Source organism: Oreochromis niloticus, linkage group LG2, assembly GCF_001858045.2.
Source record: "Oreochromis niloticus isolate F11D_XX linkage group LG2, O_niloticus_UMD_NMBU, whole genome shotgun sequence".
Classification (NCBI taxonomy): domain Eukaryota; kingdom Metazoa; phylum Chordata; class Actinopteri; order Cichliformes; family Cichlidae; genus Oreochromis; species Oreochromis niloticus.
In genome coordinates this window covers 7,016,427-7,043,223 of record NC_031966.2, presented here as the reverse complement: position 1 = coordinate 7,043,223, position 26,797 = coordinate 7,016,427, and the positions used below count along the sequence as shown (strand labels likewise).

The 26,797-nt window shown below is 41.7% G+C and overlaps 2 protein-coding genes across 2 annotated transcripts in view; one reads left to right on the top strand and one right to left on the bottom strand.

Annotated features, from left to right (window-relative positions):
* shtn3 (shootin 3) overlaps positions 1-26,797 on the top strand; it is a 32,262-nt gene that overhangs the window by 2,234 nt on the left and 3,231 nt on the right. The window contains 13 exon segments of the mRNA XM_005453261.4: positions 3,022-3,082; positions 19,099-19,193; positions 19,981-20,152; positions 20,356-20,453; positions 20,681-20,762; positions 21,176-21,270; positions 21,985-22,131; positions 23,245-23,398; positions 25,174-25,298; positions 25,301-25,328; positions 25,331-25,346; positions 25,680-25,750; positions 25,931-26,037. Of these exon segments, the coding sequence (XP_005453318.3) occupies positions 3,022-3,082; positions 19,099-19,193; positions 19,981-20,152; positions 20,356-20,453; positions 20,681-20,762; positions 21,176-21,270; positions 21,985-22,131; positions 23,245-23,398; positions 25,174-25,298; positions 25,301-25,328; positions 25,331-25,346; positions 25,680-25,750; positions 25,931-26,037 (1,251 nt within the window).
* On the bottom strand, positions 9,323-12,134 carry LOC109203661 (RNA-directed DNA polymerase from mobile element jockey). Its single transcript, XM_019363377.2, has 3 exons — positions 11,622-12,134; positions 10,857-10,938; positions 9,323-10,668 (listed from the first exon to the last, which is right to left on the bottom strand). Exons 1-3 carry the CDS (start codon positions 11,745-11,747, stop codon positions 9,398-9,400), a joined length of 1,479 nt encoding a protein of 492 aa, XP_019218922.1. The 5' UTR covers positions 11,748-12,134; the 3' UTR covers positions 9,323-9,397.

The window sequence follows — 26,797 nt, the reverse complement described above, 5'->3', positions numbered from 1 at the left end:
TTAGGCCTACACCCCAAGAGCAGTTTAGGTTCTTAGAGCTCAAACCTGGAATTGCTGGTGTCTGTCGGTCCTAGCTTTTAATGGAATAACATTTAACAGGTTTAAGAATTCCAGAAATTAGCCCCAGCTCTTCAAGTAGCTGAAGTTACACCTCTGACATCGGTGTGTGCAGGTGAAATGTGTGCAAATAGGTCTTACATTACAAATCACAAGACGAGCGAGCACCATATGTAAGGGAAAAAAAGGCATCCCAGAATTTATATCCATATGTGGGATTTTGCTGTGTTGTCACTTCTCCGTTTTGTCAAGTGTTGGTACGTCATCCACAAAATGTCCTCCATCAGGGTCAGAAACACCAGCTAGCTTTAGGATCTTCAATGGAAAATGTGGTCAAATGTGTCCCTGACCACCTTGTTCAGTGGTGTAAATGACCAAAGAGCAATCTGTCTTGGTGGTCATTCATGATCTAGTCTGCCTGTGACTATAATACTAGGTCATTATGGCCACACAGAGTGAAACTAATGGTGCTCTGTGAAACTCATCAAAGTCAAAAGTTGGTTCATCAGCTGCAAGTTGCTCTGTAATGGCAGATTAAATCAAATAACTAACATTTGTTGGAACGACCACAGAGTAAATAAAAAGTAAGGGGGGAAGCCACCAACATTGAGTCACCCAGCGGTTTGTAGAGTGTTGCGAAGCTTCAGGTTTGGCCTTTCATCCGTCACCATCTTTGTTTCATTTAACCTGCATCATGAGGTGGAGGTGACTAAGAAAGTCTAATCCACCTTTCCAATCCCAAAGCAGCCACACCCTGATGCAAGCACAGCTTCATCTCCTGTGGATCAGAAGTAGAAAAAATAGAGGCTTAAGATGCCTTTGAGCCCTGTGCACACTCTGTGGAAACAGCCAGTCTGTGTTTGCATCACACCCAGCTGCTGCATCAGTCAGATGCTTCCCCTGTATTTACCAGTGACTGATGACCACCTGAACACAAACCCCTGATGAGTACAGTATGGTCACCGTGGGATTTGTCCAGGCTTTACAAGCAGACAGTAACTGCCTGAATGCATCTTTAAATTGCTGATGGGCAAACGATGATGGACACTAAAAGCCACAAAGGAGACATCATCTTCTATTTCTGAGAACTATAAAAATCGAACCTCTGTAAGTCCAAAAGTTCGAATCATCAGTCCTTGAAGGAGCCTGTATTTGGGCCACCAAGAAAATTCACTTCACCTTGACTGACTATAAAACTCGTCCCCAGTTTCTGCCCTTTGGCTCATCTTATGTCAGTCCATCTGAAGTAGTTACCTCCAATGACCGTGTTAATGACATACTGCATGTGGACATACCATTTGGCCTGAAATTTCATCGTTTTAACCTTGTATTTGTGCATTTCCTTACACCACTACGTTGGGAGTGATGCGCCTTGTCACGTGTGACATCACTGCAGCGGTCCGATGGAGCGTGTAAAAGGTAAATCTTTTTAACGGTGCACTCCCTGCAGGGGGTCTGATTCTGATGAATCTACAGAGTTTGGCTGTTGCCAGTTTGCATCAGTCATATGTTAACCATTATATTTGTTTCACTACATTGCTCCAGAAAATGAGCTTGGAGCTAATCAGTGTTCTCCTGTATGCAGAGAGTGATGTTTCATGCAGTGCGTCTGTACTCTGGAGGTTGTTTAAACCCACAGGGAGATGTTTCTTTGCCTGTGTACTTTTGTTTTTTGCTGTGCAGGAGGTCACTGAAAGCTTTACGAGTTCCAATTACCATTTTAAATTAATCGTGTGCAGAGCACAGCAGCACTGCAGATACTCTGTTACTGGCTGTGGTCACTCAGGAGGGCACTGTACTTCTGTCCTGTAAGAGGAAGGAGATATGAATGATGGGATGATAATCCAACAGTTACTTTTCTGCTCAGTGAGTAAGCACAGACGTATATCTGAGAGACGGCTGGTCAGAAAGAAACCGTCATCATCCCAAAGCTTCTTGGGGCTGCTCTTTTATTTACACGATGCCACCACACACCTGGCTTCACCTGTTTAATTTAGCAACATGAATCCTTTCATATATCAGGCAATTCTGTCAATGTTGGTAATACGGGGAGATTCTATCCAGCTGTGCGTGTTTTTCTCAGTCAGAGTGGAAATGCATGTTTGGGTGTGGCGGAAAAGTTGATCTGTCTTTGAGTTATGGCCTTTCTGGCTTTTTCTATGGCAGGAGTCAAGTCAGCAGGAGCAGAGTGAGTCAGTCTGTTATCAGAGGTGATGGGCTGTCAGTGTTATTACAGAAAGCCAGGCAGCATTTTAAGACGATGGAAGAGGGCAGCGCAGCCTTCAGCATGGAGGGGCATCGGGCAAAATGAACGTTTATCTGGAGGACGTGGTGGGAAGGAAGTGCTTGTGATGCACTTTCAGTGTTAGCAGCTAACACTGCTAACACTTCCAGATCTCTCAGCCTTCTGTCGCTGCAGTGTTCTAAGCATTACTTCATATTAGCCACATTCAGAAAAGATTAATATTATTGTAGGATTTTAAACGTTGGTGTCACCAAGTAAAGTAATGCCAGTGAATCTTAGCAATCAGAGCTTGAGAATCACCAGATGCATGCAGCTAATCCTGCAGAAATATTCTATAGTGGCAGCAAGGTCATGGTTCGTACCCGCCTAACGTGTGGGTGAGTATTTCTGTGAGGGGTCTGCGTGTTCTCCCTGTGCCTGTGTTGGTTCTCTCCAGGTTCTCCAGCTTCCCCAAAGGTGTGTGTGTTAGGTTAACTGGTGACTCTTGATTTGCTGTAGGTTCTGAATGATTGTTTGTCTGATGCACCAGCTTCCAGGTCCTGCTCGTTGCCGGCCTGCTGAAAGTGTTTCAGGATAAAATCGCTGCTTTGTCACAGCTGAGTGTGTAAACTGTTGTGCATGTGTGGGTGTAACTTCACTCTGCTGGTATCAGTGACCTGTACGTTCAGCCTGTTGTGGAACATGATCTGATGGGTTGACCCTGCTGTCTGCTCCTGCAGTGCAACAGACTGACAGAGGAGAGAGACGAGGCCGAGAGACAACTCAAACACATCAAGAGAGGTAAGTCCAGCTTGTTTACACCTTCTCAGACTCTCAAACGTACGTGTTTTGAAGCAGGAAATGAAATTAAAGAATCTTTGCTAAACAACAAAGTTAACCTTCAACAGCTATAACAACCAATAATGGAGTGACAGACATTTATTCTGCTGACATTAGTGCTCTATAGAGGATGAATAATACCAAGTCTAGTGATCTTCTTAGTTTTAAAAGCAGTCAACTCTGAAAAACCTTCACACATTTCTCATCAGAATCAGCTGATTGTTTTTTTTTTGTGCAACAACTTGTATATCTAAAATTTTTTTACCTTCATACTATGAATATTTTCCCAGTTACAGGCCCTAAAAGTACATGGGTGTGGCTTCGAATTTTTCTTAATGGTTTTTAAGCCTTATAACTTTATAAAACAGAAGATATCTATACTACATTTCCTGGTCCTAAAAACAAGCTTTGTACCCTGGATGTTTGATCTGTACCCTGAAGATCCAGCTACTCCTGGCATTTCCTGTCTGCTCACTTTGACCTTGGGATAAACTGGTTTAGAGTTTCTGGATCAGCCCATATTCGTTAATGGTTTCTAACTTACTGCTCATTTTTCTTCACCTGTCAGATTTCCATTTAGTAAAGTCTTCATCCTCCTAGAGGTTGCCGAAAACTATAATTATCATTTGAAAGTATAAAAAAAATTAATTGGTGCCATTAATCCTTCAGCGCACACAGACAAATACTTATGTCCAGATATCATATACCACAGAGCAGCCTGACACCTCATCCCAGCGAGCCTTCACTTCCTCCCTCCCTCTTCACGTTATTCGTCTTTGCCTCTGCTGGCATGACATCACCAACATCTTGTCCTCTGAACAGGTGTGTTTAAGAGGGTGTCACCCGTTTCTATGGTGACTGTCAGTTTAGTCGGCCAGTTGTAGGGGAGCACTTTTGTTCTGAGGAGTTTAACTCCTGATTCTAAAACTGAGGAAACGCCAGCACTTACCTACGGCTCCCATGCCTTCCATGATTATTCACAGAGGTAAGAGAAGGTTTACTGATGTTTATCAATTATAGAAGCATGTAGGAGTCAAGTGTTTGCATAGCTAACTGATTATGTGTGGGATGGATAAATTAGTGGTGCTAAATGTCAGTTTAGGATGCTAAAATTCAGACTACCAACTTTTTCATATTCAAAAGGCTTATATTCGATATTCTTGTAGATTTAGCCATATTAATGAACACACAAGCAAACATTTGTCTTCCAGAAAGATTCCGTTTGAATTTTCCTTTTGTGCTCAGAGAAGCGGGTCAGTGATGTCAGTCGGTTCAGTCAGCTGTGTGTCTGTGGGCGAGCTGTTATTGTCCAAAGGTAACAGGAGAACCAGGCGCTCTCCATCTGTGGCTTGTCCTCAGGTGACGTTTCAGTAAAACAGGGCGATTCCGAGTCATCGCCTACCTCCCCCTAACTACAGCAGTTCTTCCTAAACAGTGTCGTGTGAATGTCTGATTTAAGGATATTTATGTTTTACTGAGCTCCTTTGTTGTTTTAACTTAAATGGAGGCATTCGGACGATCTCACCAGTTAGTGTTCGTGGTCCCCTGAGGATGAACTCTAATGATGCTGTCAGGGCTCATCCTCTACATCTGGTGTCACCACAGGGCATGACACTGTATTTTTTAACCTTCTATGAACATAAGTTAACAGCTGTTGGATAGATTACTGAGAATTTTGATAAACTCCATCTTGGCCCCCAGAGGATAAATCCTAATTCAGCTGACATTTTCCTGACTGCCATCAGGTCAGACTTTTTATTTGACCTTTTAATTTGCACAACGTGGTCATCTACATTCGTGATCCTGCAGTGAGACTGACCTTTTGTATTTTTAGCATTTAATGCATTGCCATTAAACTTAGTGCACACAAACATGATCCCAGCAGCATTATATTAATCACACTGGTGATTTTTACTGCCTGGCATCATCAGGTTATAATTAGCGTTACCAGTTATTGGGTTTATGACCAGCTAACAGCCTTTTCTTTCCTTAGTGTTCTGTGAGGATGATTAAACTGACATGCTACAAGCTAAACTAAGATTGCAATCATTGCAGAGATCATTATAATAAAGCATCAGCTTTAACCCTGATGCAGCATTTGTGTTATATAATTAAGAGCACAGAGCTGCCGTTGTGGCTGCAGACTTTCAGTCGGTTGTAATTTTGTCTAACTGAGCCAAGCACGAGCAGCTGTTGTTAGGGCGGGGCCTGTGGCTAATGGGGATGAAATAAATGAATAAATTAACAAATGTTTGTTGGTTTAACTGGCGTTTAAAGAAACATGAGCTGAGTTATCCAGCTGGTGTTTTGTTGAGGTCTTCAGTGACTGTCAGATATCGCAGTCCTCTCTTAGAACTCAATAATGTTCATATTAAATGGTAATGATGTGGCAGTTTAAAGTGCACGGCATGCTCCTAATGGAAGGAAATGATTGTCTTTCATATTTTGCAGTTTAAAGTAGACTCAGTATACAATACAACAATCGGCAACAGCGTAGCATTACACACGCAACAAAGAGGCCTTCCTGTTTGCAGTCCTTATGTTTAACAGGTGCAAATTAAAATCTGGGTGTTTAAAATTTTTATCAGAAAGGTTTGTGTTCATTTGGGGATTTTTCTCAGAACGTTTCATGGAAACCTGTGAGAAAAACATATTTTAGTCTTTTAATCCGACTCAAGCCTCAAACTGCCAGAAAAGTGTCAGAAAGTTGTCGTCAGCAGCAAAACTGGACCTAAGATCCTCAGCAGTGTCAGCAGAATGCTGATCCTCCTTTTCACCGTGGGTCTCGTCACTTCACCCGCCCAGTCTATCGTTCATTCACTCATTTATTCATTCACCGCCTTCCCCCAGAGAAGACAGCAGTCGCTCTTGTCATGTTATTCTCATGAATTATTAAAACCTCCTCACATGAATAATTCAGCAGCAGAAAACTGGGGACGGACGAGGGTGTGTGTGGGAGGGGGGTGGCCTCTTCTTGCCTGACTCTTTATCCACTGTGGTCCTTGAAAGGCCCTTTCTACCTGTTCCTCAATAATTGATGACCGTGTTCTAATGGCTTTAATGAGGGAGACTTGGCTGCCTGGCAGGTACTTGATTTTGAGCTCTTTTGGAACTCAAAGGCCAGTCTGAGATTAAGTGAGCATAAAACAGTGAAAACATGACCTGACCTGAGTCTCTGTGAGATAATAAACTGGCCTCAGTGACAGAGGATCCTATTCACACTGAGAGCGAACATAACTAACTGACTTTATTACAATCCTGTGAGTAAAGTAACAGGATACGTACATGATTATGAAACTCACTCAAAATTTCACATTTTTGTATTTTTGCACCTCCTGTTTATATAAGTTTAATTTAAGCATATTTCTGTTAACATATTATAATTAGTTGGTCTCAAAAATGATTGTGGTTAAAAAGTCCACCTCGGCATCACCCTGTTTGCTTCTACTGCTGTTACATTTCTTCTGTGAGTGCAGTTCTTATAAGGTATTTTTAAGGTTTTAACTTTATCTCCATTTATTGATTCCCATGGTAATTGTTTAGCATAAAAAATGATCAGTTAAATATTTGTTCCTTTTCACAAAATCAGTCTCTAAATATTTAATGTTTGTTGCTCATAAAAGCTGCAAAAAGCACAGAGAAGAACAACAGCGTGGAAGGCCATGGGTCTAATGAGGATGCTACCATTACACATAAATGTGTGTGCAGGTGATTATAACGAGGCTTACTTTGTGTAGAACTGTCCCTCTGGTTGGTCTGTGAGATATCCGCATTCTAATTTGGAGTGGATTTTAATGTGTTGAGAATTAATTGTTCCAAAAATCTAAAAATCTAAATATATTTCTGTTGTTTTCCCGTGACTGGACCAAAGATAGTCCAGGCATAGCTGCCCTGTCTCATCTGGTGCAGCGTTGTGTCATATTCCATGGCAGAAATTGTGAGTTTAGTCCAAGATTACTTCTATAAATATGTTTGCTAGCTGAAAAACCCTAAAGTAGGAATAACTAAACAGATTGCAAAGGTCCTAACATGTTTCCTGCAGCAGCAAGCACTGAGGAGCATCTTTTAGGAGGAGGTGATCTGTCAGAAGGTGTCTTTCCCTTTATTTTGCTTTTCTTGAACCTTATGTTTTCTCTGTTAAAATGGAAGCTGCCCGGCGCCCTCAGCTCTTGTTCCTGAACCTTTCAGCCAGTAGGAAGCAGGCGGAACTGATGTCTCACAGTCTGCAATTTATTCTCTATTAAACCAGTGCAGCAGAGCAAGTAAAAGAGCACAGGAGCAGAGTGACAAACCCGCCTTCCTGGGAGGGATTTTGGCAGCAGCCAAAATTTGTTTGAGCTCAGTTAAAACCGAAGAACAATGAAAAACTCCACAGAACCGAAGACAAAAGAATATGTGAAATGCAGTTAACACAGCAGCAAATAAACTTTAGAAAAGAGACAAAAATATATTTCTATGTTCTTCTTCCACCAGTGCTTTGCATCACCTACTGTAATGCTGCATGTAGCTGGAGGCCAACTGTGCAGCATTCAGCTTCACAGGCTGATCGTCTGCAGTGTTATTATCATGTGCAGCCTAGTTATCCAGTCTACTGTACTTAGATAAAAGCCTGTGGCTGCACTTTCCCTGCATTCGAGTACTGCAGGAAGTACTGTAATTACATGCTACATGAGTCCACAGAGGACCTGTGACCATGTGACTCTGGTAGAAACTTTCAAACTACATGAAATCGGGACCTGGGCATAAACACGATGAGCACAAAGGATCTGACACCCAAAATCAGTACAGAAAATAACAATGGCATCAGATTTAATCACAGATTGTGCCCTAAAACATTGAAGCTGTTGATCATATTCACAATGAACTTCTAAAGTTAAAACATAATTAGTCAATTAGACATTCAGTTATCTACAGCTTAGCTTAGTGTTGGAGCTTAAACTCCACAGCTCTCTGTCCTCTCCAGCATTTTAATCCCGTTTTAACACTCTGCGCTGGGATTTTGCTGTTACGCACAGATGAATGTCCAAACCGTTGGCTAATCCTGCAAATCTTCTGCCGATAACACAGACCGCCACTAAAGCGGCTTTACCGGCTGCAGCTTGTTGATGAAAAACCAAAACCTGCCTCTGTTTTAGCTTCGATTGTCACAGGTTTTAACGGCACGTCATTTATCTCATGAGGCCCTGAGCTCGGAGGAGTTACTGACCCAGAACAGCTTCTGCAGGACAAAGTGTGTCTGCGAGAGGACAGCCACGTGTTTTATTTCAAACTGTTCCTGTGATGCTTTCAAAAAAGATGAATCGTCTGCTCTTCAATCCTTATCTGTCAAATAATGCATCATTTTTCATCATTTGTGATCATTTGTCATGATCTCAGTCAGCATGAGTACGCCATTTCAACTCTTTGGGGTTCCAGTTTATATTTAGTTAATAAATAACATCTTTAAACTCCTAATAATTCATATTGGTAGCTTACAATTTGTCACCAAAAGGTTGATTCTGCTCATCTGGACGTAGCGTTTTCAGTGGGAGAAACGTTTCGTCACTCATCACTTATTTAAGCTACTATAGTCGGTGTACGCACACACGAGAAAAATTAAGGAGAAACAACAAGCAGGGTCGGTGTGTCGTGTTCTGCTGGATAAAATGCTGAACATGTGGCACAAACATAACTAGAAAAATTTGCATTTCCTGCGAAAATGCTGTGTGGATGCTGTAAAGCTGAAGCTGTCCGCTGAAACTAGCTGAAAAAGCTGAAAAGTTGCAGAAATTGTAAAAACTTTGCTGAAGCATAAGAACCTTGCAAAAATGTAATTACTTAGCAGAACTGCAATATCTTCCCAAAGTGTGGGGCGCGCCCCCTAGAAAATATGGTGAAGCATATCTTCCCTTTGGTTTCACCTGCACAAGTGCCAAGGTAGGTCTCCCCTGCAGAACTGGTTTTCCCTGTGTCGGGAGCATGCACTGGGCTGTTCAAATCATGGACAAACAGTTTCTGCCCTGGAGAGCCTGCTGCATCATGAGAAAACTACTGATTGCTAGGGTCCAATGTTTCCAAATTTAACACAGCTGTGCTGTTTTTTCAATTCAATTCAATCTTTATTAGCAGACTTCATGTCCATAAAAAACAAGACAGAAACACACACACACACACGCATATATATCTATATATAGATAAATAAGTATATAAAACATTAGTAAAAATATAAAACATTTGTAAAAAATTTGTAAAAATATAAAACCATAATATACATAAAACACAATTACTTAAAATAAATCAATAAATACACAAACACTTTAACCAGTGCTTTCTCAGACTGGATGAGTAACGGGAACCACTCAGTGTCGGATCTGTAAGTGCTAAAATTATACTGTTACTTGAACCATCCAGTCGTTCTCTAAAATTGTACATTAACTTTCTTAAAAGTGCTTTAAAAGTCCAAACACCCACAGCTACAAACATCTGACTGGCACTACCACTTCTAGGTATCCTGCAAAGGATTCTCATCGCATCATTATATGCAACATGCAGCTTCTGCATGCTACATTGTTTGTAGGATGACCACAAGGGGGCAGTATATAGCGGTGTGCAATACGCTTTAAACAAAGCCACTTTAACTGGAAGTGAACAAAAGCTGAATTTGCGTGCAATAGTATTTACCTGCACATAGAGCTTACATCGTTGTCTGTAAATGTCATCATCATCATTCATTTCCTCAGTAATAAAGTGACCGAGGTATTTCACCTTTTTATGAACTTCAAGAGTTTTTTGGGCCAGTTTAAACAAAGGGAAATTTAGCTGTTTATCCTGCTTAGTTCTACATATCAAAACAGCACTTTTAGCAGCATTGTACTCTATGTCATATTGCACACCATATTCAGTACAGACATTAAGAAGATCCTGCAACCCAGCACTGCTTGGACTAAAAACAACCAGGTCATCTGCATACATAAGATGATTTATCAGTGTTTTACCTAATATACACCCAGTGTTACAGGCTCTCAGCTGCATGGACAGATCATCAACATATAGATTAAATAAAATTGGAGACAAAATCCCACCCTGTCTGACACCATTGCTGACACCAAAGGGGGCAGAAATACTACTTCCCCATTTAACCTGCATGCTCTGATGAGCGTACCAGTAAGAGAGAATCCTCACGATGTATTGAGGAACTCCCCGTCTCTTCAATTTATCAAAAAGTTTTCTGTGGTTCACTCGATCAAAAGCCTTAGAGGCATCAATGAAACACATGAGGACAGATGAATTTTTAGCCCTATACAAACTGACTATTTCCTTGAGTGCATATATGCACATGTCAGTGCCGTGCTTTGGTTTTTCAAAAACTAATTTATAAATTTGAAATTTTACAAATTCTCTCATGTGAGGCGGCATGCTCTCCAGAGCAGGAACAAGGCTGAAGAGGAAATGCTCCGTTGGAGATTGGCGTGGCCTCTTCAGGGACTCCAGGATGGCCAGCTCCACCGGTGATGGACCGTCCTGGGACCCGTCCCTTGTCCGCCTCGGAGCTGTCCTCCTCTGTGGGCCTGTAAAACACAGCACAAAACAACACAAAGAAATGAGAAGGCTGCTACTAGATTTTCATTTTCAACATTGAAAAAAACAGGATATAAACAGATTGCTTGTAGATATTTAGTAAAGGTAATCACAAGGGAATCCAACCGAGTAAAAAGTTATCAGTGCTTGCTGTACATGTGTTGCTACAATTACATACCTGTGGGTGCAGCAGCAGGAGCTGAGGGACTGGGGAGCCAAGAGAAACAACAGGGGATGCTCTGCTGCAGAATCAGTTGGCTCTGTCAAGACAATATTAAATGTTAACAGGTTGAAAACAATAGTCATAGAGAAAGTATTTACAGTGGTCCCTCATTTATTGCAGCAGGGGTTGTCAGAATAACTAGCCCCTCACCACACACTTTATACACTTTTTTTCACACACACATGAATATTACTCACAGTTCTCACAAGTTGATTCTCAAAGTGCAAACCTTTGTAGATTTCAAAACGTAAAAGTATTATTATGCGGCATTTTGTCTTCGTCTGCCTGCCACTTTTGTGCGCCTTTTTCCCTCCCGCTGCAGGTATCTATTTCTGAATGAGGGTCATAGTTATGGGTGTTTTTGTGCTGTTTTTTTTATTGGACGTGATGGTTATCAAAACCAAACATGACAAATTTGGCAAGCGCAGGAGACACGACATGGAGGAGATTTGTCAATCAGGCTGCAGAATGCAATGCTGTACTGTGCACAAAAAAAAAAAAAAAAAAAACAGCGAAAAAGCGAGGCAGTGACGGATGAGTGGGACCACTGTGTGCTGTTTATTAATAAACAAAATATATTCCTATATGACAACATGCATAAAAGCAGAAAGGTATTTGTACATCAGTGGGAAAATAGCGGGACAGTAGGCAGGCTTGCTAGCTTTTGTGCGGCTTCACCGGGTCAGTCAAAAATTTCAAAAGAGAAATGAATGATCTTACCAGGTTGCCAGCTTCACATATCTTCCTCCAAGCTCGGTCCTTTTTATTCCTGTCTCGGTACAGAAAGCAGCTGGTGTCGTACAGCTCCGGGTGGTTTGCTACGGCGTTGATTAGCCTTTCCTCCATATTGAATGAAGTACGAAGGGCTTTGGCTGGACCTGCCCCTTTGACCTAGGTCAGAGCCACGTCACCAGGCTCCTGATTGGTTGTCGCAGCGCGAATTGACGCTGGAGTTCAGATTTTTCCAACTCGAGCAGTTGACGCGATACGCGCGAATGCACAAAATGCAACACAAAAACTGACGTCTGAGAGTCCTTCAGGTGCCGTATTTTTATTCGCGCGTCAAATGCGCCAGACGCGCTACTTTGACACGCGTTTGACACGTTTTCGCGACGCAAATCTGCTTCTGAAATTTCGTGGGACCCGCAATCGTGCGTCATCGCGCTTTTCCATTGACTTTACATGTAAACCTGACGCTCTGGTCGCGTCTATCGCGTTCGGTGTGAACACACCGTTAGACCATTTTGTTCAGAAGAGATGGGGGAATTTTCAAGTGTTGACCATTGGTGTGTGTGTGTATGTATATGCATGTGCGAGCATGCGTATGTGTGTGTGTGTGTGTGAGTGTGTATGCATGTGCACGTGAGTGTGTGTGTGTGTTGGGGGTGCGTTGTGACCTCTTGCTCACCAAAAGGGTCATAAAGGCAGGAAGTTTACTAAACAAGAAAACAGAACCCTCACATAGGATGTGCCTATAATAAAACACTACAGCTTCCCCCACCATTCGACAGGCTGGGGAGGGGGTCAGAAACAAAGGAATGTCTTTGATCATATAGTTTGAACCAAGATTTACAAATTTAAGTACAATAATGGCAACATTTAACAATTTGACTCCAACACTTTCCACTACCCCTGATCACCTCCTGTGTGCTTTTAGTCTGTGTTTTCATTCGTTCCTTATCAGGTCGTCTGTTGTTTCACACCATGTTTCCAGGTCTCATGTATTCATGTCCAGGTTTGTTCATGTTCATGTCAGGGTTCTTCATGTTGTATTTTTTCACCCAGTTTAGGTTAAAGTTTAGTTTTGCATCAGTTTGCCTTGCCAATTTCTTTGTACCCTTCTATCAGACTTATTGAACGGCTGGAGGGATGATGTCATCATCACTCCATAAGCCAATGAGATTATCACATGACATTTTTGAATGGGGATATTTCTTTTTAACTGTTTTCAGTTTAATGTAATATTTAAGTGTTTCTTAGTTTTAGACTAGTTGGTTAGTCTATTTCAATGTTTTAAATCATATCCCAGGGTTTTTACTTCACCATTTATGGAGTTTTAACAAGCAAATAAAAGACAGAGCTTAATTCTGTAAAGATTTGATGAAAAATACTCAAAGGATAAATTTAATTGGTTTATTATTATGTTACATAAGTTGAAAAAAGTAAAACAAGTAACTACAGAAACAACATAAAAGAAAAGTTAAACAATCAAATAAGTAAATGAAGGGGGGGAAAGGAGGAGGAGAGAAAACCCCAACAATCCCCTCTGAGCAAGCACTAGGCGACAGTGGGGAGGAAAAACTGCCTTTTAACGGGCAGAAGCCTCCAGCAGAACCAGGCTCAGGAGGGGGCAGTCAACTGCTGGGACTGGTTGGGGGGTGAGGGTGAAAAAAAGAAAAAAGATGAAGAAGGTAGGGAATATGTGTTAGGAGAGAAAGGGAGAGGGGGGACAAGAGAGGTGAAAATTAAGATGGATCACAGGTGGAGGAGGACGAGGCTAAATCAGCTGAACAACCAGCAGAAGCCTCTTTTCTTCTTTTCCAGGTATTTTTCCATAAGCGCTTTTTTCTCCAGGATAAGGGTTCTCAACTGATCATTTGTTTCTGCATTTTGCTTCTCGAGTTGCTTGCATCTTTGCTGCATTTCTTTTAATCCTGCTTGTTTTTTTCTAAGCTTTTCTTTCGGGTCTTTGTATGTTGCCTCCTCCATTAGATTTGCCTTGCACATGTCTGTATTTCTCTCTTGTTTTTTGTTGTGCATGTCTTCTAACAGCTCAATTTTTCTCTGGAATACTTGATGCGTACGCAGCAGGTACTTCCACAAAAATTGTGGAAGTAGTTAAACGGTGAAATACGGAGCAACTAGAACAATAATAATAAAGTATAAGGAATAAAGAGAAACAGGAACTCAATAGTGTGGATGCTGATTAAGCATCCACACTATGCATACTATGCATGGACACTATGCATGCATACTATGCATGCACACTATGCATGTAATCCATATTACATTAAATATGGATTATAAAACCTACACATATCCACATATGTACAGACATCCTTACAGACATGTGGAGATAGAAATTAATGAGTTATTCATGGTTTAACTTTAAACAACGTGAACAGCCATATTTTTCAATAGAGGAAAAAATAAAAGAAAGAAAAGGAAGAAGCTTGACATTTCTCACTGCACATTATTAGGTGTGGAATTACCAGGAGATCCAGAGACTGCACCAGCTGAGGGTTTCTCCTGCAAAGTAACATTTGAAAAATCTAATAAAACCAAGCTATAAATAGCTGAGAATGAACTGTTTGCTGTGTCTGACCCGCAGAGCTGCAGCTGAGCTGCAGTGAAGTCAAGTGGAGGACGATCCACGGCGGCATGTGGACTGAAGCAGTGTTTAAAGGGACCAAACGAATCCCTGAGAGACCTCTGAGGGTTGAAATGAGTCTCTGGATTGGAGGGAATCACACACCCAAAGCCCATCCACGAACATTAAACATTGAATGAGGGATTAAAAATAGATCCGGAAGCCTTCCCCGTCTCCCTTCTCTCTCATGTCATCCTCACTGATGCTTCCTCACCCATATCCAGGCCCTTATGTAAGCATGGCCGACGCTCTGGGTGAACGTCTTCTGCAGCTGAAGCTTTTCTGTTTGCAGCTCTCGGCTGCTCAGAAATTTGTGGATGGATTTTATTTGGTCAGAGCTCTTTAATCATCATTTTTCTTTATTCATTTATTGCTTTCATCTTATGATAGGTTTAGAAACAGTGAAATGATGATGTTAACCTAGCTTTATTCTTTTTTGAAAAATATGTACTTACTAGTTAAGTGGTTAACCAACAAATACCATCCATCCATTTTCTGCTGCTTTCTCGGGGCGTGGGGATATAAGACACAGTGCTCACTGGTCCTCTCTCAGCTTTCCAGGACAACCAAGGATGTAATGTCCTCCCCGACATCTCCTTCCCATATGAAGGAGCTCCCCACCCCCGACGGTGTCCCTAGGCAGGTGCTTTGGAACTCCAGGGTATATGATCTATGGTTACGGGCCTAGAATTTCAAGGCACGGCCAATTGGAGGATCAGACAAAGCGCTGATGATGTGGTACTGTTAGCTCCATCAAGCCATGACCTGCAGCCTGCACCGGGGCAGTTTGTAGCTAAGGGTGAAGTAGCTTGAATGAAAATTGCACCTCGGGTCATTTGGTGCCATATCACAGGCCTGCTTCATTTTTATAATAATTTATAATAATAAATCAAACAACGGACTCAAAAAACCCAGACCTAAACATTTACATGATGAGGTACTTGAGGAAACTATTTTGTTTGGATCGGTTTATTTATTTGCCCCAACAATTTTGCTGTGATTTGGTGCCATAAAAATAAAATTACTCTACTTTAGAGATCCTTCTCATGTTAGTGCAAAGCACAAGCCCTCCTGTCCATGTATATAGTACAGAGGCAGACGTGTTAGAGCTTTGTTTTGGGTCTCCTCAGGAAACAGTTCCTTCCCCTGCTCCTCAGCATCCTCCTGAGGATGTAGTTCAGCTTTATTTCCTGGTGAAGACGATCATTTAAAACAGAGCCCAACAGGATTTATGTCATCATTTCTGTTAGGAAAAATATGTTTGATTCAGATCTACACTGATTAAAAAGCATGATTATTTGTGATTTTGTAACATAGTTCTGTAGTTGTTGTAGTATCTGGTCCAGTGCTCTGTTACTATTCTGGATCAGTTTCCCTAACAAATGTGTTGCTTTGCTTTAAAGGAAGTCATTTTTCTGTGGTCTTTAGATCAGATCAGTGTCTGAGCCGAGTGATGCTGATCTGCAGCTGGAGCGCGACGTCCTGCAGGCCCTTTAAATCCAGCTGTTTATGTTTACGCAGAGCTGTTGGTATGTGCCCAGACTGCATCATCAGGCAGAGAAGCATTAGTCATGTTTCCTGCAGGTCTCACCTGACTTTATGTGATGTAAACTGAAGTGCAATAAGCTCAGGTGACCTGAAGGCTTCAGCGACACAGAGACGGGTTCAGTTTGTGGTCACTGTCATCATCGAGGGATTTCTATTTTCTTCTCATGGTCTGATATTACTCTGACATTTTTTACATATGCAGATTTTTTTTTCAAGCAGCAAAACCTTTAAACGTCACTGCTGTTTTATTTACTTCAATCATAAAGTCTCATGTTATAGTTTCATCATAGTGGGAGAAAAACTGCAAACGATACATTAGATACATTAGATACATTAGATATTAATAAAACTATCTAAACTAAGCTAAATGTTGTAATGAAGCTATGATGTGTCTGACCTTAAACGTTGCTCTAAAAGCAGGAATTTATTTGTGGAAATGGGACAGCAAAGAAAGTCTTTGAAGGACATCTATGGATTGGTGAAATTAGAAGTTAGACTTTAGTTTTTGTTACAAATTAAGGAGAAAATTTTGTGTATAAGTGTTATTAGATAATATTTCTGATCACTGTCTGGTCTGAGCACGGCGACTGAGCTAATATCTTTTAAAGATAACGTTCAGGATAAGCTGACGTTGTATGTTTCTGCATGCCGGCAGACGTGAAGGTTTCACTTACAGCAGCCTAACAACCGGTCTGGCAAATGATGGAGCGGCAGCCTGTCATTAACTGCTCCGCTCATGTGCTGTGTTATGTAGTCTGCATTCAGCTGGTGATGGAAGGTGTTACCCTGCACATGCTGAGTGCTCAAATACAGGTTATTGAGATTCCTGCTAGGAAACAGTGAACAGGATTCTTGTGTCATACTGCATGTGACAATCACAAAGCAGCAAAGTGCTTCTATTGTGCAGCTAGCCCCTATCAGGTTTCTGTCAAGTTTGCTTCATGAGTTTTGTATTAATGAAACTTTATGGTGTTTGTTTGAGACGCTGCTGGAGGAATGTGTACGTGGACCTCTGCAGAGCCATTCACTGCTTTGTTCACCATGAAGTTACATTGAAATATCCTTAAAATGACAACTTCTTAACACGTTAGATTACCATTAATGGCTCAGAGTGTAAGCTGGTTCATAAAATATAATACAGATGCATCATAGATACGCTGTCTGTGCCTCTAAAGTGAGAGAGTTTGGTTGTAATTTGACAAAAAATTAAATTCACAGGACAGTAAAAAAAACATTTTCTATGACTTTACATACAAAACATGTCAATTCAACTTTTTATTTTTTTTTATTTAGCACAAAAAGCAGGTCATTTTATGTGATGCAGGCTGTGTAAATGATTCAGGGAGTAACTTTTTAAGACTCATTTAAACTTTAGATTCTTTAAACTGAGTACTCTGCAAACCCTGAGCGCTGATCTAGTTGAACTGACCCTGCATGCTCCCTGGGCTGTTTACGTGCATTTAACTACACATTTTACCTCAGCAGACCTCAACTGTGATTGGTCTGTGAATAGCCTGCTGGACACAAGGATAGCAGTTCAGAAAAAGGAAATGCAAAATTAGAGGTGGCTGTAGCTCCAGAGACAGAGCAAGTTATCTATTAGTTAGAAAGTTGGTAATTTGATCCCTGGCTGCTCCAGTCTGCATGCCAAATATTCTTGGGCAAGATAGTAACCCTGAGCTCTCCTCTGATGCACTCGCGGGAGTGTGAATGTTACACAGAAAGCACAACCATAGGAAAAAGGCATGCTGTGTAAAGCACTTAACTAGAGTAGAAACAGAAGAACCAGAATGTATTCGGCTTGCTCAGTATGCCAGTCTGTGTATATTTCTCTCCATCCTTTATTCCTGTAAAAGTAACTGTTGTTCTTTCATATTTTAGTGCCAACATGAACTGTTGAGCTTCAGCAGAGTGATGCAGGCACACCAGCAAGTACAAATACAAAAAAAACTGAATGCTGCCCACTACAGCAGCTGTTCATTGCAAAGGTGTGGGTTACACAGGAGTCTGACAGAAGTGTGCCGGTTTCATCTGTTTATGCCACTTCTCTGTTTCACACCACAGACAAATATGCCCATAAATATTTTGACCAATGCTAAATGCTACTGCAACAACAACAAAGAAAGAGGACAGTACATATCAGAGTTATTACTGAGTCTCTGTGGCAGAGGAGGTGGAGGGCAGGAACACATTTCCTCCTGCCTCCAGCTGAAGGAGTGAAGAGTATAATTAGATTTGGAGCTTGTACATTGATCAGGAAGGACTGTGTTAATGGAGCCGGGATGTTAGCAGCGGCTTCCTGTTGGCTCTAATACAATCCAGCTCCAGCTGCTGAGAGAGCCCAGGACTGCCTGTGTCGCAATACTGAAACTTGACATGTATTTCAGATGTATTTGAAATACAGACTTTTAGAAAACTCTGGGGATTAATCATCAGAGCTCTCTAACCAGTTACACCCAGAATGCAGCAGAGACGACAGCACAGTGAGACGAGTTGAGCTTTATTTTGACACGATAGCAAAGCTACTTCTCTCCTCTCACTCTCCATTTTTTTCACCAAGTCTCCATATCTGGGTCATTTTAAAATAACCGAGGAGTCGCAAAGGCTCGGTGACACGTTCGACAGCTGTGAGCGTCTAACAACCTCAGGCCTGCTTCTTTCAGCTGTTTGTGTTAGCAGATACTCTCTGAGCAGAACGGCACTCTGCAGGTGCACGATGCTGTGCATGCTTCTTCTCTTCTCTGCATCAAGGAGACAGATACTCACTCAAAGGACCTTTCAGTGACTCACTTTACATGTTTAAATATCTGTCTTTCTGATTGGTCAAAACCTGCAACTCTTCTGCTCACTGTGGACATGTTAATAGAAGAGCCATTGTCCACTTAAGGTTCAATAAAGGTTACGATCTGTACTGGAAACCTGATTTTTGTTATGTTCAAAGGTCGAGTAGCTTCAAATGCATCTGTGTGCGTCAAAATAAAAGTCGCTTGCAGCTAAAGTGAAAATTTGCTGAGCACTGATTTTATTCACAAATCTCGAGGTTTGATGCTTTTTTTTAAATAAAGTGTTTTAATATTGGCTTCAAACATTAAAAAATGGTGATCTCTGTTAAAGTCAAATAATTCTGTAAATATTGTGTAAAACAGTAACAATAAAACCATATTTATGTACTTGCATTACTCATGCTGTGTTATTATTCAACATTTAGAGTATGAAAGCAAAACTGACACTGTGTGTGTGTGTGTGTGTGTGTGTGTGTGTGTGTGTGTCCTCCCTCAGTGTCTCAGATGGTGATTGAGGAGGTGACTGTTCTGCAGACTCAGCTGGAGATCGAGAAGTCGTGTCGGGAGAATGCAGAGGCCCTGGCCACAAAGGTTGCACGCAAACACGCGCACACACCACAGACCACACACACACACACACACACACACATACACTGCTTAATAATCAATAATCAATGCTAAGATTAGAATTATCAGGGCTCAGCTGGCAGTATCAGGAGGAGTGAGTCAGGATGACTGTGCACAGAGACGATTTGACTACATTATCTGTGTGCATTAATGCCTCCACTGCAACAGCTGTGTGGTTACATTAATGATGTAGTAATACTTCTAAATACTTAGAACAGGTACAGGGATGATGGTGAATAATTATACAGTTTAAAGGTACAGGACAGATTTTCATGTTGATAAAAGTACTAATAATGCCTTAAAAAGTGCTGTCACTTTCTATCATTTCTTCCACAAACTGTTTGTCTCTTGTCTCCTGTTGCCGATTGAGTTTCTCAATAAATGAACTGATCGTTTGTCCAGTGTGACGCCTGACATACATGATGCCTGCCCAGATTATTATTATTGACTAAAAATAAGTTCTAAAAGACAAAAAAAACAAAAACAAATCATCATCACAAAGCATTAGAAACATTTCAGCTCATAAAATAAAAGCAACCTAACCTGTCAGACCAACTAATGCTGTTTGAAGTATAACGACAAGAAATAATCCAGACCAGAGCAAAGATTATTATTAAAATCTATTAAAATCTAAATGCAGTAAACAGGAAATGTGTGCTTCAGTATTGATCCCAATGTGATCTATGATTTCTGTGGCTTTAATCTCACTGAGCTGCTCTTACTGTCGACCCCTGTAACCTCTGACCTGCAGCTGAACTGTGAGAACAGGAAGCTGAAGTACCCGAGTCTGTCGTCGCGGCCGTGTTTGGACGAGCTGCTCCCCAGCATCTCCGACTGCATCGCACTGGAGGCCGACGCAGACGCAGCAGACACAGGAGACTGCAGCCCCGACGTCTTCACGCAGTACCATCAGCAGGTTAAAGGTACAGCTCGCCAAATGAGGTTCACCTTCCACAAACAGCAGAAATGTGTTCTGGAACAACATTTTTGTCACGGATTCATTTTTACTCATTCATTCTTGCTAATAATATATTTTTAAATCACTGCACTTGATGAGTTTTTCAATACACTCCATAATTCAGCTGCTAATCTGAATAAATGAAAATACTTCACTGTGTTTGCTCAGAGCTGAGGGAGACGGTGAACAGCTTGTTGGAGGAGAAGAAGAATTTTGTCTGTCAGATTCATGACCAGCAGCAAAGGATAGAAGAGCTGATTACACAGGTGAATACTGCACAACACAAACATTACTAATTGTGACATCATGGGTCACATGATTAGTTTATTTCTGGAAACATTTTGTCAGTCCAAACCTTTCTCTTATCTTACAAGCTTAAATTGTGGGTCAGTGTCATGATAGTCGTTAAGATTTCATAAATAAAAATAAAAAGAGAAATAAAGTTTCTGTTTTTAAGACGTTTTGTGTGTGTTTGCTGTTCCACTGCGAGCAGTCAGAGAAAGATCAGGCTGAGATGAAGCAGCTTCGTGAAACAGTCGAGCAGCAAAGCAAAACCATCAAGAGATTTAACAGAGGTGAGTCGAAACAAACTGCAGGCAAAGAGCAACTTAATGCAAAGCAGAGAGCTGGAGTAAAAGCACAAGTAAAGAAACCTCATTCAGCATCACATTTATGCTGCTCTGCTAATAACTTCAAACCCTTAGCGTAATATCAGCGCCTTTCTAAACATGCATGTTCAACACTCTGTCTGTTTGGTTGTTGTTGAAATTAAAATAAAGGAACGTTGCTGCTTTTTCCATCAGTCACTCGCAGTATTAGAAAAAAAAAGAAACTCAAATTTATCCACAGATAACAAAAACAGGAGAAATGGCTATCAGCTAATAATCCTTAAAACATCAGTTTTTAACTCTCCTGGTAGAAGGCTGCCTTACATACTGAATATTAATAGCAGTTAGATGAATGATGTGTCCCCCCCCCGTCTCTGCAGTCTCCATGATGGCAGCTCAGGAGTACGAGGGAATGAAGGAGCAGCTTGACTTGGAGCAGAGCCTCCGAGTCAAAGCTGAAACTTATGCACACGAGGTAAAGAGCGAGTCACAGAAATGCGGCGCTGCCGAGACGAAACAGAACTGAGAGCGTGCAGCAGGAAACTAACCTTAAATATCTGGTGACAGTAAAGTAAAGAATAATGTGTAACGTGTTTGCTGTACAGGCAAACACGAAAAGAAGCTTAAATCTGCCTTTTCCCTGTTTGTCTTGGCAGAGCAGAAATTTGAAATATGATTCATGGTGGAATCACACACTCCTTCCAGTTTTCCAGCTGGCAAACACAATGACTAATCTTTCACTACGTTAATACATAAGAGCCGTGCTTGCTGCTGCGGCTGCTGTCTCACCACAGCTGCAGGACTTAATCTTCATGTTTTGCATAATCGGCATTTGAGAGTTTCTCCTCTTCTTCCAGAGCACTTTGTGACTCCCACAGTTTTCTAAAGTCATTCATTCTGATAATCCAAGTAACTCTTTCCATGAACTGAAAGCTGAGCTTTGCTGCTGCTAGCTTCAGTGATAAACAGTGAGCTGTGTTTCTGTGTTTGTAACTGATGTGTGTGTTAATATTGGTGAAATGTCCTGAATCTGGTGTTTACTGATCTGAAAAGTGAACAGTCTGTGGGATAAAAGCAGATTCTGTGATGGTTTGTTTAGAGTAAAGGTTCACAGACGGGCTTTTCCTTCTCTCTTTCTAAAACTTCCTTTGTTCCAATCGTCCTCATCGTCGTCCTCGGTCTTCTGCAGATGCTGGTGAAGCAGAAGGAGGCCAACAGGCAGAGCATGCTGCTGCTGCAGAGTGCTGAGCCCAGCGTTCAGCTGCTCAAAGCCCTCGAAGACGTTGCTGCCGTCACCAAAACCCTGGAGGAGGAGCGACTGCAGCATCAGCAGAAGGTAAAATACGAAGCCTCTTCTTCTGCAGCCTTAATTTCACTGTCAGGAAGGCGGTGTTTCTACTGCTGGAGCTGTGCGTATATCCTGAAACAAGCAGATATGATCACTGTGCACGGTTAAGGATAATAGCAGAGGTGTGATTTTGCTGTGTTTACCTGTGAAATCATGTGGAGCAGTTAAATAATACTCTCAGTCAAAGTGGTGAGTGAGAGCTGTGCCTGTGCTGAAACAGTTTAAATATCTAAATTTAAAAAATTATATTATTTTTCTTGTGCTTGTTGTGTTTTCACTTCCTGTCTTTCCATTTATCACTAGTTCCTTTTCTGATCTTCTCCACCCTCATTGGCTCCATCTGTTCTTAGTTAGTTCGTTCTGTAGTACTGCCTCTGTGTTTCCTGGAGATTCCTCTTCTGCTTTTCTGGACATTTTGGAATTTTTGTTTTGATTTTTAAATGAGTTAAATCAGTTTAGCACTGAAGCTTGCTCTTTGCTAATACTCTTCTTTTGTTTGCATGTTGATCAGTCAGTCAATAATATACCCAATAAACAGAAAATATACACATAGTCTGAAATGACACACTCGTAGAAGCGTGCTTTTACAGTACTACATATTTTCTTGCAACATATTTCACACCAGTCCCATCATGACCTTGACTGAAGGAAAAATAAATACTGAAGGAGGACATGCAGAGGGTTGGTGTGACAGAGGAGGATGCTGGGATAGGGTGTGATGGAGGAAGCTGTGGCGACCCCTAAAGGGAGCAGCTGGAAGAAGAAGAAGGTTGTTAAAGGTTGAGTTTTAAAACAGTCGACATGTGCTGGGAGGTGAATAAAATCCTCAGTGATCCAAAGCAAGGGCACATAGAGATAATAACTCGGGTAATTAGATTTTTAGTCTTGCTTCAACAGTTGCTGACTGATGGGACATTCTGCAGGTATCATAGGTGAAGCTGGTCCTTTACTTTTTGGTTATTACTTGATGAGATGCGGTGGTCATGTGATTCGATGGGTCTGATGGCCTTTCATCCAAGGCTGCATGCTTGGAAAGCCTTCAGTCTGGTAACGGTGCTTCTGTGTAGCTTCTTCTGAATCATGTGCTACGCCTGTGTGTAGGTGCAGAGCCTGGAGGAACAGCTGGAGCAGAGCCGTGTGAAGACACAGCTGGAGGCTCTGCAGAGGCAGCTGGAGCTGTTGGAGGTGGACAAGAAGGAGGCGGAGGGACGACTGGAGCAGGCACTGAAGAAGAACGAGGAGCTGGAGGAAAGAGGTGGGTGGAGGTGGAGACGCACACACATTAAGAGTATCCCATAGAGAGTGCAGGAGGTGCAGTTCAGCAGGTCCTCAGGTGAGCATTAAAATAGAAGATTAACATTAAAAGGAGACAGGAAACACACAGCATAGCAACAGAAAAAAACTGTCTCTGATTGGCTGGCAAGAGTCCGCCTAAACAAACTGAATGTAACACAGTGAAGTAGATTCTTGCTTTTGTAGGAAGACGTGATGAAGCTAAAGATAGAACAAACACTTCCTCTTAGACCTGTGGGCCGGCCTGCTGCGCATCTCATCTTTCAAAGGACAAAATAATATTTCAGCTGCATGAAAACAGGAGTCCTGTTAAAACTGGGATCAGTGAAGCCTCATGCTGCTACATGTTATTTATGCACCAATACTTTTCCAGCCAATGTGACACGTGTCAATTGACCCAGTTTTAGTGCTCAGATCAAGCTGCACCAGCATCAGACTGCTTCAACCTTCTGGTTTCCATTTTTGTTCCTAATAAAATGGATGTGCTGATGAATATGCAGAGGATTAGCAGGGGTGGACTCGATAACTCTGCACACCCACATATTCCTCATTTTGTCAGCTGACCTTATGTGTTGATTAAGGCTTTAATATCATTGCGTGCCTAGTATAGAACACTGGGGGTGAAGGGAGGCTGTATTTACTGAATTGTGCCCACTGTGATCTTCTGGAATGAAAGTTTCCCACATTATAGAGTTAAAATAGGAAAAGGGAATAACATACAGCAGCAGGCAGGCTGAATGGTAATCTGAGGCACCGGTCAGGTCCCACACTCTGACATACAGAGAAAGACCCCACAGCTTTTAAACACAGAAGCAGGTGCCGTGAGATGAGCTTTCAGATAATTCTTATATTCAAGTAAAATGTCACAAACTCACTGAAGCTGAATATGAGCGACAACAATACAAATATTAACTGTTTAAGTCGGGTTTAACTCTTGTTTTTGTCTGACCTGCTCCCTGATTGGCTCTTATATTCATCCTCCATCTTTCCTTTGGATCACTGGGCAGCTTGTCTGTGTCTGTGTAGCGAAGCAGGTGGATGCTGCTGAAAGAGACGGACAGTGTGTGGGTGAGAGTCCTGCCTGCTGAGAGGATCTTGGGAGTTAATCAGCTCATTCCTGCTCTTTATGATATCACTGTTCAAGCTCACAGCAGGTCAACAGGGCCGTGAATCCACCGAGGGTTAGGTCACCTGCTCGGTCCCTAATGCAGTTAGCAAAGTAATCAATAATTTCTATGTTAGCTTTGAGGCTCTTTCAGGCACTTTTTCCTGAATCTTCTAAAGACGAGGAGCAAGTAAACGAGCTGCAGCAGACTGATTAATGAGAAATAATCTACATTTATAATTCACATTAGGCAAAACTAAGTGAAAATAAAACACCATGGTACAGTCAATGTTTTACGGTTTTTAGTGATTTTCTTTGGTAGTATAATATATATAATATAAAACAGCTGACCCGACGGCTGATTCAAAAAGAGGGTTACAGGTCTCAGTGCTTCATAGCTCCTGTGTTTGTTCCTCTGCTGATGCAGAAAGAAACTGTGCTGCAGGATGACTCCAGCCTCACAACACTGTCTGATACTCGTAAATGGGTCACATGATGTCAGGGCCAAAACCAGCAACCAATGACAACCGTTAAAACACTCTCTGAGTTTAGGAAGGAGCTTCAATGAAAGAAAAAATCATTATTCCAGCAGCTGAGAGGATTTTTAACCACTCACGTTTTCTCCTCTCCAGTTCACGAGCTCCAGGAGGCCCAGAAAAAAATCGCCATGACGACCAGCACAGACCCCCCTCCTCCTGCACCTGGGGTCGCGCCGCCTCCCGCCCCTCCTCCACAGCCGCCGCCACCCCCTCCTCCTCCCCTCCCCCTCCCCCTCCGCCTCCCCCTCCAGATGTAACCCCCTCAGGTGAGAGACCAGCGTTTGTCTCAGCCAATCAGAGAGCCTGGCTGCCAATGAGGGCAAACACATGAATAAATAAATAAATATTAAGAGAAGGATTTAAAATCACGTATTTATTTTCCCGTATCTGATACTGAGAGTAACAACGATCTGATAAGAAGCTGATATGGATTTTCTTTCATATGTGAGATAAACATGTCGCTGAAGCTGTAATAGGAAGTAAATTTGACTATTTGACAAAAGAAAAATCATGAGGTCAGACTTGTGTAAGTCTGACCTCATGATTTTTCTTTTGTTTCTTGGTTTTTTCATTTTGAATCATTTTACCTGTTTCTGCAGCTCTCTGATAGCCATCATGAGGAAATCTTCCAAAGGTTCCAAAGCCTCCGTGAAGGCCGAGCAGCCTCCTGGTGGGTTTCACCACACTGTTTTATATTCATGTATTGATAAACAGAATGTTGTTGTTATTATTTATCATGATTGTTATGGTCAACGGCGTGTTCTCACCCAAAGCCCACCTCAGAAATAAATGATAAAGCTACGTTTATCCAGTAGGTGTAATTTAGGTTTGTCTCCCTCTGGCTGTCCAGCTGCTGCTGAAGGTGTGGATGACGTGAAAGTGAAGGCGGTGAACGAGATGATGGAGCGCATCAAACATGGCGTCGTCCTGCGGCCCGTCAAGAGTCAGGACACCAAGGTGAGACGGAGCAGTGCAAGCTGAGAGGCGTAACCCTAACGCTTTTTTTTCACAGCTAAATTTGAAAAGCAAGGACACGACTGGAGTTACGAGTGCTGATGTGAACGCCGCATTTCCAGCATGACGAGGCACAGACATGCGTCACCTGTCAGGAATAACAGGTGTTTGTGTGTCTTTGTGGTCGACCTGCCTCCGTTTCAGTCACTTGTTTTCTTCTCTTTGTTGTTGTTTTGTGTACTTTGTGTGTGTCTTCTTTAGTCTCATATGAAGCCAACGACAAAGCTTGGGTCATTGTTGTTGGGGTTTTTGTCTCTGTGGGTATTTTTAGAAACACTGACACCCCTCCATCGATTACCAAATATATAAATGGATTTAGAAACACCTGAGCTTGATCTGTCAGCTGGTGAAGGCTGTGAGGTGAAAGCTCTGACAGGAACCACATATACTGATCCAAGATCAAGAAAAACCAGAAAACGCTTCCTCGTTCCATTTTTTTATCATTTCCTGTTCACTTTAATATGTAAAGAAAAAAGATCACAGTATTTAATATAGTGTATTTTAATGCTCCAGAATGTGAGTGAAGCATAAATTCTATAAGAAGACGTTGCTCATCACCATTTTAAACTAATTGTCAAACGGTTCTTTTGTTGTCGGCTTCCATTGATTTTATTACCTTCAACAAGAGAAAGAGATTGAATGTCACAAATATGAGCTGTAAAAAATCAATCTGTACTTCCTGATTCATCCTTCCTGTTTTATC